Below are 13,529 nucleotides of genomic sequence, written 5' to 3'. Positions count from 1 at the left end.
CAATGCAAATACAATCGAAAATCATCAAACACATCATCAAAACAGTATCATGCTTTTAAAACTCACCTCAATGTGATGATCAATATGAAGAAAGAAGTTCAGCAGCAGGTTGAAACTGAGTGTAAAACATGGTCGTTGTGGATGTTGTTTCAAAGCCTAGCGCAATGAAATAGACAGCGCTTTCTAAGGTGACGATTAATTCAAAACATCAATACACGTTAGAGCTTATTCTTAGGCATATGAGCCCAAGCCTCAAAGGCTTACAGTTAGCCTACAATTATAGTGAATTTGTATTTGATTTTGAACAGCCTAGTAATAGGGCATTTTTTATATTTTCATAATTCATTGGGTGACACATTACCTCTAGGTATACAGAGTATCTCACCACCATGTGTTTCCCTCTACTCCTCCCCTCTCTCGAACATGTAGAGGGGCAGTCAACAGTTTAGTGAAATATATTTTGTTGCGAAAACATGTTACTATCAATGTTCCCGAACAGATTTCACAGATTTCACATGGTTTCTCAAATGAAGCACTGGGTAGCTGTAGAAACAGGGTTGGAGAGCCCACGGCGCAATGAGAGCATGCTCCTCAAACAGGGGTTGATGCATGGAGTTAAATAAGTGTTCTTATATTTAGTTATCAGCTGCTCATATTAAGCACAGCTCCACTATAAAACCGAGCGTTGCCTTCATTCGCTATTCGAGTGCATACGGACTACATGTCTTTTTCCCCTGCCCCTGTTCCTGCCCATTTGATAATGGGCCATTGTAAATCTAAACTAATTTGACATATTAATAAAGACAATATTACATTGAGAATAGTTTGATGGGTGAAGATATGATAACTTGATGAAAGTGAGGCAAGCTTTTTTTTGTTGACTTTCTCAAATCATCAAGAGTCTGTATTCGTATCATGTTTTGATTTCTAAGACATTGTTAGGTTTGTATCATTCACAATTAAAGTTGGCAAATAACTCTAAATCTAGCGTATAGGTGTTACGGTTTTCTAGGTGTGAAGGATAGTCGGACCAAAATGCAGCGTGTAGATTGCGATCCATGTTTAATGAACAACGTGAAACACGAATAAACACAAAACACTACAAAACAAAGAACGTAACGAAAACCGAAACAGCCTATACTTGTGTAAATAAATAAAGAGATTTTTTTTTTGAAAAAATGATTTATTACCATCTATACCATTCATACTTTACAAAATCATAATTCTCATTCATTCTTAATTAATTCTATTTACAAAAACATCAAACAAAAACAAACCTCAGGGGAGCATCGTCCCTTCCCGTCATACCTAACCAATACCTAACCCTTTCCCTTTCCCTATCTCCCCTTCCCTAATCTATCCCCTTACAAATCTCACTCTAACACTCCCATCCCTAATCCCCCCTTCCACCTCTCCCGTGCCACATGCTGCCCCCACTTCCTCTCCTCCCTCTTCATCCTCCCCCTCAAATCACCTTCCACCCTCCTCACTATCCCTTCCACCCCGCAATCTCTCCCTGTCTTGACTAAATACTGCCTGGCTTCCCACAGTCCCCTTTTAAAGAGACTCATGAGAAGCCAGAGCAGAAACCTGTCCCTATCCGTTCCCCTCACTCTCCCTACGCCTCTCTCTAGCCTAGCCCATGTCAACACAAAGTCACTCCTAACCACACCTAGCAACACCCGTGCCCTAGCCCATACTAGTCGGGCAAAGGCACAGTCCCAGAAGGCATGGCGCACAGTCTCCTCCCTGCCACAAGCAGATCTTGGACAGGTGGGGATCCCGACAAACTATGCCGGTACATGATGGAACATACCGGCAAGCACTTGTGGAGGCTCAACCAATTCAGGTCCTTGAGCCTGTTGTCCAGGCCCCGCGCCTGCACTCCCTCCCAGACCACTGATGAGATGCCCGCTACAGGCGCAGGATTCCCTGCCTGCCTGACCTCCTCGTACAGGTGCCTGTGGTCTAAACCTACTCGGGCAACTTCAACCTCGGGGTGCGCACGCAGCCACTTGGCCGCATTGCCAAAGTGCCACGGCAGCTGTTCTGCCCGAGGACCCGCGTTAGACCACACCATTACGCTTCTCGCCTGATACGAGAAGAACACCCGCAGGAAGTAACCGGACGGGTGTATAACCGGATGAGCAAGCTCCGTCAACAAGAAAGAAACAAAAATCGCGTCCAGCTTGAGGGGGAGATGTGGTACCCCCCTACCTCCCTCCCCGATGGGACAGAGCATGCGCGCCCTGGCGACCCACTCGTACCTGCCACCCCACATGAACTGAAACACAAGCCTCACTAGAGACCTTCTCAGACAAGTCGGCAATGGGTAGATGTATGCCAAATACAAAAGAGATGGCAATACATCCACCTTTAGTACCAGGACCTTGCCCATAAAAGACAAATACCTAGCCTTCCACATTGCTAGCTTCTTCTGTACCACTGCGATACCCATGTTCCAGTTCAGCGTCGCTGAGCCAGAGGTCTCAAAATGGACCCCGAGAATCCTCAGGGCCCCTCACAGAGAGATAACCCCCCGGGCACATCCGTCCTACCGCGCCATCTTCCGAAATACTTAACGGAAGACTTTGCATGATTCAGAACCGCCCCCGACGCTTGGGTGAAATCCCCAATGATGGCAAGAGACCTTGTCAGGCACGAGTCCTTGCACAACAGCAAGGAAGTGTCGTCCGCGTACTGCGTCATCTTAACACGCAGCCCACTGCTCCCAGGGATCAACAAGCCCTCCACCCCTGTGTCTGCCCTAATGGCAGCCCCCAGAGGCTCCATGTACAGAACGAAGAGGAGAGCCGAGAGTGGGCATCCCTGCCTGACCCCAGACGAGAGGTCAAAAACGTCACCTAAGTGACTATTTACACTAACTCGACACCCCGCTCCGACATATAATGTACGAATCCATCCTATAAACTTCTCCCCAAATCCTAATCTACCTAACACCCTGAATAGAAAAGATCTATTCACGTGATCAAAAGCTTTCGCCTGATCTAGCGCTGCTACCATTAAAGGCAGCCCTCTATCTTCAACCCAAGCGATGGAATCCCTGATCAACTGTAGGTTCCATCTTATAGAGCGGCCCTCTACCCCGCACGTCTGATCCTCGTGGACGACGTAGGGAAGGGCTGTGCGCAACCGGTCTGCTAAAACCTTTGCAAGAATCTTGTAATCTACGCACAGCATGGTCAATGGCCGCCAGTTGCCAAGGTCAGTTGCTTCCCCTTCTTATAAAGAAGTGACAGCACACCAACAGCCATTGATCCCCCCGGGACCCCCGTCTCAAGGATGGCCTTCAAGACTTCGAGAACCACTGGTCCAAGTATACCCCAAAACTTGAGGTAAAACTCAGCCGGCAGCCCATCCATCCCAGGCACCTTCCCTTTTCCCATCCTCCTAAGAGCGCTCTCAACCTCTTCTAGTGAGATCTGGGCCTCCATCACGTCTCTAATGTCCTCTGGCAACCGCCGGGACAAGTTTTCTAAAAACACGTTTCCCTGCTCTACATCTATTTCCCTTTCCTTAAATAAACCTTGGAAATGATCAGTTGTCACCCTGACCATTTCCTCTGGTTTACTTACTATACTACCATTTTCTTCCCTAACTCCATGCATTACCTTCCTACTCTGCCTGGCCCTAACCGACTTAAAGAACATAGCGGAACAAGTCTCATTATGTTCTAGAAAGCCACTATGCGCACGCTCCAGGAAAGCTCGAGCCTTCTGCTCCTGCAGCTCCCTGAGCTGCGCCTTTAGGGCTGCGAATCTCTCCCAGTCAATCGACCCGCCGAGGTTGCCTGCCTCGTACTCGAGTTCAATTAACCTTTGGATACGATCCACCTCCCTCCTTTCCTCCCTTTTTTTTCCTTCTACAATATCCTATTATAAAAGCCCTAATCCTCACCTTAACTAAATCCCACCACTCTAACACCCCCTCGCACATGGACCGGAGGCCGTCAAGCCTCCGAAAGAAACAAAAAATGCGTCAACGAAAGCCTGCTCCTCCAGTATATCCCGATCTAACTTCCAGTACCCCCTACCGAAGAGGCAGACTGGCGACCCTACCTGCAGGAACACCCCGTCGTGATCCGTGAAGAAAACAGGCACCAGCCGCCCAGACAACTGACCCAAAGACCTGGATACAAAAATGTGGTCGAGCCTCCGCGCAACCCCCTGAAGTTGCGCCATGTAGGACCGACCATTGCCGGTAGTGTGCAGGCCACCATCAACCAGACCATGGCAAGCCATTAGCCCAGTGATGGCGCCTGCACTGCTATCACCACCTACCCCTAAATCTATATTAAAATCCCCTCCTATCACCAAGTGCCTGTTTGTAACACACAGGGGCACCAGACAGTCCACCATCTCCCTCCTGTCTGCCGCCACCTGTGGCCCATACACCCCAATTAACCTATATCTAGCTTCTCTATACTTTACATCTATCCCCAATACTCTACCCTGCATTGTAACAAAAGTGCTCTCTACCTTAACCTCTCTATTCCCACACAGAATCCCTACTCCTGTTGAGTGCACCCCTCCTATGCCCCAAAAAGATTCCCCCTTAGCCCACTCCCTCCTAAATCTACACACATCCCCACCATCCCTCAGGTGAACCTCCTGTAAAAAACAGAAATCAAACCCCACACCCTCTAAATAACAAAAAACATGCCCTCCTTTTAACATTATCCCTTAACCCCCTAACATTTAGACTAAAAAAAGAAACAGAAATATTCATTTAATTATTTACAACAAATAAACCCCAAAAACCAAAGAAAAACCAGGAGACTCACCCGATGCTCCCCTGGTCCATCTCCACCGGCGGGGACGTCCTCTCCACTCCTGACGCCCCCCCGTCCTCCTCCATCTCTCCAACCCAGGATGCAGGCAGTGTGTTAGGCAGGGTGCCCTGCACCCTGGGTTTCTCACCACCACCCACCCTCCCCCTCCCCCTGGGTTTCTCACACACCTAGCACCCGCCCACAGACCCCTCACTGGAGTCATCCCCACTAGGATGTAAGGGGCTCTCCCCCCGCCAATCTCTTAGCCCCCTCCCCCCACACACCCCCTCCCTCTCACTACCTGCCAAACTTCCCCTCTTCTTCCCCTTCTTCTTTGGTGAAGGAGGTAGCGGGGAGACACAATGTCCCATCCCCGCTAACCCCTCCACCAATTCCCTTGTCTCGTCCTCAAAGAAACTTGGCAGGCTGTCCCCCCACTCCTTTCCACCATCTCCCCCTCCCACCCCCCCTCCCACCTCCACCCCTCCCTCCGTCCCCGTCACTGTCACTGTCCCCTCTTCCACTCCATCTCTCAACACTCTCCCACTCTCCCTCTTCTCCGCTCGTTCCCGTTCGTCCACCTTCTTTCTCTTCTCTCCTTCTTTTACATTTTTTTCTTCTTCCACTTTCTTCCTTCTCATCTCTTCCTTCTTCCCATCTTCTTCCTGCGTCTTCTTTACCCCTGTGCCATCCGTACAATCCGCACGCGTCCTTTCTCTTCTCCCCCCATCCCCCGTTCCCCCTCCAGCTGCAGACGCGTATGACCTGTGACGAGCCGGGCACTCACGCCACAGGTGTGCTGCCGAGCCACACCCGTGGCAAGCCTTGGGCTCGTCACAATCCTTGGCCTCGTGCTCTCCCGACCCACAAAAACAACATTTCTTGGAGCTGCACGAGGCCAGGATATGGCCGTAGGCCATACAACGCCTGCAGAACGGGGCTGACGGGCATAATACAGCGTCCCCCTGTCAGCCCCCAGGAGAACATCGCCGGAGGATGGAGGTAGCCATCCACACTCTTCGGGGACTCCCTGAGTAACGCCTGGAAACCTCTTCTCCCGTTCCAGAAACCCAGGGAGTCCCTGAGGTACCTCGCTGAGGAGACATTGTCCATGTACCTCCCCAGAAAGGCCCTCACTTCTTCATCCTTCACGTGCGGACTGTACATGGTTACAGTGACCACCCTGAAGCTGTTCCTTGCCAGGCTGGTCACCGTGTAATGGCACAGGGGTTTCGCTCCTTTTCCTTCTCTCACCTTCTTCATAACTTCGTCGTGTTTTTCTTCCACTTGTAACGTCACATCATATCCTTTCTCGATGGGATTCCCTTGAAGGCATAGTACATCTTTTACTTCCAGCTGTAGGCATCCCATCAGAACATTTCTCCCGAAGGTCTCTCTCCCCCAGGGCTCCTTCTCCTTATCTGTCCAAGAGAACCTCACGGTATTAACCAGACCAATCCCAGGTACCCCTATGTGGGGATTTTTCTGTGCCATCTTCACAAAAAAGCTCTCTTTTACACAGAAGCCAATAGAAACAAAAAATGAAAAATCAGATAAAAATCAGATTTTTAGAATGGAAAAACTCTCCCTCCTATCCTACCTACGACTTGAAATGAATACATCTTCTTTAATAAGACGAAGAACATATACTAGAACAATACTTATGTAAATAAACAAAGAGATAGGAACAACGACACTAAGGACAATCACCCACGACAAACTCAAAGAATATGGCTGCCTAAATATGGTTCCCAATCAGAGACAACGATAAACACCTGCCTCTGATTGAGAACCACTCCAGACAGCCATAGACTTTGCTAGATAACCCCACTAGCTACAATCCCAATACATACACACCAAAACCCCAAGACAAAACACACCATAATACAAAAACCCCATGCCACACCCTGGCCTGACCCAATACATGAAGAAAAACACAAAATACTTAGACCAGGGCGTGACAATAGGACCTGTAACAAATGATCACATTAACGCTCAACATAGCCACTTCATATGCGCCCTCGCTCCAGAATGGGAAAAATATCCTTTCTATTTTATTCAGCTAAGTTCAATTATATTCTTCTTACTATAAAATCATATAATATATATAATGGCACAGGACATATCTTGTCAGCTAAATTAACAAGCCTACAGCCTATGGCATGGAGCATAGCCAGATAACATACATTAGGCCAACTCAAATTCTGTTCTTCTGAAATACATTTTTTTCATATCATGTTTCTTCAGACCTGACTGAAATAAATATTGGATTTATTGTGATGATGTATATTAAATTGATTTATTACACCTTTTTAAATGTAAATGTTTCAAAGGCGTGCGTAAAGCGTTTTGTATGTAGCTAAACTTGTTTATGTTAAATAACGGTCAATTACCGTGAGACCAGCAGACTTTTGCATGAGGATAACCAGCTGACAAAATCTCATGACTGCCACAGCCCTACGCACCACTAGGCAAAATATGTGTTTTGATTGAAACAAAACACAGGTATGCTACAGTTTGTTAACACCATCTGCTCTAAAATCTACTCACTGTACGTAATTCAGAACAACAATGTACCTCGAAACAACACTGTACATAACTCAAGAAGATCTAGATGCATATTCCTGTGAAAATTATTGAGATGAAATGGTTGACATTCAGATGCTGCATATGGACGTTTCACTGGTAAAACTTATCACTCACGATTTGTCACGCCTGCTTCCCGCTCTCCCTCCCTGGCGCTCAAGAGTGCTAGGCTGCCCAGCATTGCGCACTCCTGCCACCATCATTACACACACCTGCTCCCCTCGTCACGGGCATCATTGCACTCACCTGGACTCAATCGCCTGTGTTCCTCCCCTTTATCTGTCTGTTCCCCAGCTCTGTTCCCTGCGTCAGCATTAATGTTCGCTTGTAATTTTCTTCCCTGGTTCTGACCCTGTTCCTGTCCTGTTCCATGTCTGTGCTACATTAAATGTTCTACTCCCCGTTCCTGCTTCTCATCTCCAGCGTTGGTTCTTACACGATTGAAAGTTAGAAATGTGAAGCGAGGGTGACCACAAAAATGTGTGTGCAAATTAGGGGTAAAGAAACACATGCACAGAATCTGATTCGGAACTTCAGCTCTGGGGAAGACCATTCCATGGGCAACCTTACAAATATTAGAGCGGAGGCAACGGTATGGAGTCACCATTGGTTTATTGGAGTATGGAGTCACCATTGGTTTATTGGAGTATGGAGTCACCATTGGTTTATTGGAGTATGGAGTCACCATTGGTTTATTGGAGTATGGAGTCACCGTTGGTTTATTGGAGTATGGAGTCACCATTGGTTTATTGGAGTATGGAGTCACCATTGGTTTATTGGAGTATGGAGTCACCATTGGTTTATTGGAGTATGGAGTCACCATTGGTTTATTGGAGTATGGAGTCACCTTTGGTTTATTGGAGTATGGAGTCACCATTGGTTTATTGGAGTATGGAGTCACCATTGGTTTATTGGAGTATGGAGTCACCATTGGTTTATTGGAGTATGGAGTCACCACTGGTTTATTGGAGTATGGAGTCACCATTGGTTTATTGGAGTATGGAGTCACCATTGGTTTTTATTGGAGAATGGAGTCACCATTGGTTTATTGGAGTATGGAGTCACCATTGGTTTATTGGAGTATGGAGTCGCCATTGGTTTATTGGAGTATGGAGTCACCGTTGGTTTATTGGAGTATGGAGTCACCATTGGTTTATTGGAGTATGGAGTCACCATTGGTTTATTGGAGTATGGAGTCACCATTGGTTTATTGGAGTATGGAGTCACCATTGGTTTATTGGAGTATGGAGTCACCGTTGGTTTATTGGAGTATGGAGTCACCATTGGTTTATTGGAGTTCCAGAATCCAGTGAGGAATATTAGCTGGGTGACCAGACTCTCTGGATGCCTCTTCCCGACAGCCAAACAACCTTCTGCGCATGTTATACTTTATTCACAAATGCTTTTATGTAGCTCCGGTAGCTCCGCTGATGCTTTCCCCTCCCTTCCAGTTCTCTCACTCTGTAACGGATTTCTTCTTCCTCTTCTGAGGAGGAGTAGTAGGAAGGATCGGAGGACCAAAATGCAGCGTGGTATGTATCCATAATGTAATTTAATGAGAATGAATACAAAATACAGAATCCAAATTAAAACCGAAACAGTCCCGAATGGTGCAAACACTGAAACGGAAAAATATAATCACCCACAAAACACAGGTGGGAAAAGGCTACCTAAGTATGATTCTCAATCAGAGACAACAAACGACACCTGCCTCTGATTGAGAACCATACCAGGCCAAACACATAAACACAACCTAGAAAAATGAACATAGATTGCCCACCCCAACTCACGCCCTGACCATACTAACACAAAGACAAAATAAAGGAACTAGGGTCAGAACGTGACACACTCACCCCCCGGCGATGATCAGAAGTCTTTGTCTGTTTCAGCCTACGACATGTTGTACAAACTTCTTTGTCTGTTGTAGGCCTAGCTATAAACGGCATGATCACAAACACAAAATCAAATTAAACACCCACACACATTGGGGGTCCAATCTGGCCTGCAGGTCGTTTGAGTAAAAATGGAATCAAAACATGTATACACTACATGACCAACATCTCTTTCCAAAATCATAGGCATTAATATGGAGTTGGTCCCCCTTTTGCTGCTATAACAGCCTCCACTCTTCTGGTAAGGCTTTCCACTAGATGTTGGAACATTGCTGCAAGGATTTGCTTCCATGGTGACATCAGGCACTGATGTTGGGCGATTTTTGCCTGGCTTGCAGTCTGTGTTCCAATTCATCCCAAAGGTGTTTGATGGGGTTGAGGTCTTCCACACCGATCTCAAAACCATTTCTATATGGACCTCACTTTGTACACGGGGACATTGTCATGCTGAAAGAGGAAAGGGCCTTCCCCAAACTGTTGCCACAAAGTTGGAAGCACAGAATCATCTAGAATGTCATTGTATGCTGTAGCGTTAAAATGTCCCTTCACTGGAACTAAGGGGCCTAGCCCGAACCATGAAAAACAGCCCCAGACCATTATTCCTCCTCCACCAAACTTTCCATTTGGCACTATGCATTGGGGCAGATAGCATTCTCCTGGCATCCACCAAACCCAGATCTGTCCTTCGGACTGCCAGATGGTGAAGTGTGATTCATCACTCCAGAGAATGCGTTTCCACTGCTCCAGAGTCCAATGGCTGTGAGCTTTACACCCCTCCAGCCGACGCTTGGCATTATGCATGCTGATCTTAGGCTTGTTTGCAGCTGCTCGGCCATGGAAACCCATTTCATGAAGCTCCCGATGAACTGTTATGTGAGTGTTGCAACCGAGGACAGACGGTTTTTACGTGCTATGCACTTCAGCACTCAGCGGTCCTGTTCTGTGAGCTTGTGTGGCCTACCACTTTGCGGCTGAGTCGTTGTTGCTCCTAGACGTTTCCACTTTACAAAACAGTACTTACAGTTGACCGGGGCAGCTCTAGCAGGGCAGAAATTTGACAAATTGACTTGTTGGAAATGTGGCATCCTATGATGGTGCCATGATGAAAGTCACTGAGGTCTTCAGTAAGGCCATTCTACTGCCAATGTTTTTCTATGTAGATTGCATGGCTGTATGCTCGATATGAGCATCCCTGCCCTAAATTTTACATATGCACTAAGGTTGTACAGCAAACTCAGCTTATTACATCTGCCACTGCTATTGATACACTGTACAAAATTTGAAGTTGAGTCAAATAACAAAAAATCAAGGCAATCAGCTACAACATGATTTCTAGTTTACATCTTGTTGCATTCGCATTTGTGGCTAATGTTAGTTAGGGGACTACGTTAGCTAAGCTAGGGTTTAGGGTTCAGACCTGGGCAGAAATTAGTTATGTTTTGTAGTTTATTTTAAAATACCAACTTTTCAAATACTCAAGGAAGTCAAATATAGTTTATATAGAGCTTCAACTAAAAGGCAACTGTTTTCTTTGGTATTCAAATTCAGAAAACCAAATAATATTTGAAAGTATTTTGAATACCTCTCAGGAAACCAAATAATATTTGAAGGTATTTTGAATACCTCTCAGGAAAAACCTAATAATATTTGAAAGTATTTTGAATACCTCTCAGAAAACCAAATAATATTTGACAGTATTTTGAATACCTCTCAGAAAACCAAATAATGTTTGAAGGTATTTGAATGTAATGATCGTAAGCACATGGTTTGGAGGGTTCTTAGATGTTCAGCATGATGTAGTTTATAGCCTAAAATGAAATACATGACGGACATGGAATCACCTCAACATTAGAGTAGAACACTTTTGCAGCTTCAAAATGACTAACAAATATATTTTCATATTGAGTGAGACATAAGGTAGTACAGTAATTCTTGACATCAAGTTCTTATACATGTGCTGTAACTTTGTCATTATTACAATAACAACATTGTTTTTACATAGGACTTTGGAAATTGCTTTATAATTGCATAGTAATGGAGTTATTACATAATTGGAATATGGGACAGTCACTATACCTTGTGTACAGTCGTTACAAAACTCTCAGCTCATTGCTATGGAATTAAAATGCAATTACCAAAGTGTTATGTAACAACATGATAATAAAATGTTGCTCCAAAAGTAATTATAGTTGTATTAAACAGGCACAAGAACAGTTTAATGTTAAGTGTTACTGAAAATGCTAACAGGAACAAAAAATGGGTATTAAGTATCGGAAGGAAACAAAATATCCCAAAACTACAGCCAAGAAAATCATCTTAGTTTAAATTCTGAGTAAACCATCCCTTTTAGATGGTATAGTGTGTGTTTGAAACAAGAACACTTGACCTCAGATGGATATAGAGGTTAGAAGTTGTTTTTGCTAAGCATCCAACTTGCTGTTTGCAATATTTGCAAAGGGCTTTGAATTACTCTGCAGTTTTTTCAGGTATGGTCAAATTAATTGCAGACTTCAACATTTTCAGTGGCATGTTGAAAGATTCATACAGTAGTTGAGCGTCATAACTTATTTGAACTTATCGGTACAAAATATTGGTAGTAATTTTTGGGATCTGTATTCAAATAGTTGTAGTCACCTCCAAAGGAACTACATTATGTGTTCCCCGGAAAAAATAGTTACTTTCCACAAAGCATAGTAAAACTATAATTATTCCAGGTCTGTTAGGGTTAAGATGAGGGTTAACTAACATGCTAAGTAGTTGCAGAACACTATGGTTGAGGTTAGCTAAAGTTGTGGTTAGCTAAAGTTACTTTTTAGCTAAAGTACTCAAGTTGTCCCAGACGCGATTCGAACACGCAACCTTTGGTTTGCTAGACGTTTGCATTATATGCCACACATCCTCCTTGACCATCCTCCCTTCTATGGTTTTGCTAAATTTAGATGTTAAGTACCAGTGTCCTGCCAAAAGCTCACACTGAATGAGGCCTGAGCCTTTTGCCTTTATCATGACTTTACTGACATTTAGGCAGATAGCTAGTAAACCTACAATTATCAAGTGATACAGCCGATTAGCTCATATGGTAATTAGCTAGGTAGTTGGCTAGCTTGCTAATTTAGTCAGCCAGTTAGCTAACATACCCCTGCCCATAAATCAACAGAACTGCTTTGAAAATGCCAGCTGTCAATGAAAGAGAACAGACTGTCTGTTTGACAAACATGAACCACACAGACAGGAGAAAATAACTACATTCTAAAAGCAAATTCAATCATAGATAGCTACTAGCTAACGTTAGTGATGCTGTCCAAACCTGTCCTATTTGTTTCCCAGTGCTAGCTAGCTAGCCTAGTGTTAGCCCATCACAGAGATTTCAGATTGTGTGAGAGCAGAGCAACAACGTGAACTAAAATGTACAACCCTCATAGCTATACAATCAACACGTGTTGCTTGCCTTGAGTGAGAATGTATTATCTCTACCATTCCTGTAAATTATCTTTTTCTCCTTCAAAAATATGAACATTTGCTGTTAGAAGCTGTCATATTACAGGACATGTACCAAATTAGCTTCCCTTCATTTTAACTGTAAGATTGGTTTTAATTATATCAACAACACCTTTTTTAAATATTCAAACGGAAGTTGAAGGTCATAATTCACGTTTCTCTGTGATTCGAGTGTCACTATTGACAACTTTGTTGGATTTCTTTAATGTCTGTTCAATAGTTGTCTATGGCAGAATTATCATTTAAAAACCTATCTTCGTGTAAGAGAACTGGTGAACGGATCTGGGCGTCGTGGTGAGCATTTGGGGAATGTAGTTCTTTGTGGATGTGAGCAATTTCGTTCCGGAATATGGAGGGTTCACAGAGATAAGACGAGGAGAAAAAGTATATTTAGCATGAATGCATTGCCCAATCAACACTATCGTAACCACTAATGTTATAATTGTAGTACAGTATTTTGATTTCAGCCCTCCTACTGAAGTGTAATGGCTTATGTGTCATGTGCTCATGTGTGTTTGTATGACATACAGTAAGTAAGCAATGAAGAAGAAATGAAGAAATGTTGTTAGTATGCATGGTTTTCTGTAAACCCGTGTGTGTGTGTGTTTCTGTGTGTGTGCGCGTGCGTTTGCGTGTGTCAGGCGCTGTACAAAGAGGAGTTTGAGAAGAACAAGGGGAAAGGCTTCAGCGTGGTGGCCGACACACCGGAGATGCAGAGAGTGAAGAAAACGCAAGACCAGATCAGCAACGTAAGTCTATTT

General features: G+C 44.6%; 1 protein-coding gene across 1 annotated transcript in view; it reads left to right on the top strand.

The window, feature by feature from the left end:
• Positions 1–13,529, top strand: part of LOC112223813 (LIM and SH3 domain protein 1) — a 45,579-nt gene that overhangs the window by 6,833 nt on the left and 25,217 nt on the right. The window contains exon 4 of the mRNA XM_024387049.2: positions 13,410–13,517. Within this exon, the coding sequence (XP_024242817.1) occupies positions 13,410–13,517 (108 nt within the window). The remainder of the gene's footprint in view (positions 1–13,409; positions 13,518–13,529) is intronic.

The sequence above is a fragment of the Oncorhynchus tshawytscha genome, linkage group LG24, assembly GCF_018296145.1.
Source record: "Oncorhynchus tshawytscha isolate Ot180627B linkage group LG24, Otsh_v2.0, whole genome shotgun sequence".
NCBI classification, from domain to species: domain Eukaryota; kingdom Metazoa; phylum Chordata; class Actinopteri; order Salmoniformes; family Salmonidae; genus Oncorhynchus; species Oncorhynchus tshawytscha.
Note: the sequence above shows the minus strand (reverse complement) of the source record. Positions and strands in the feature narration are given on the sequence as shown.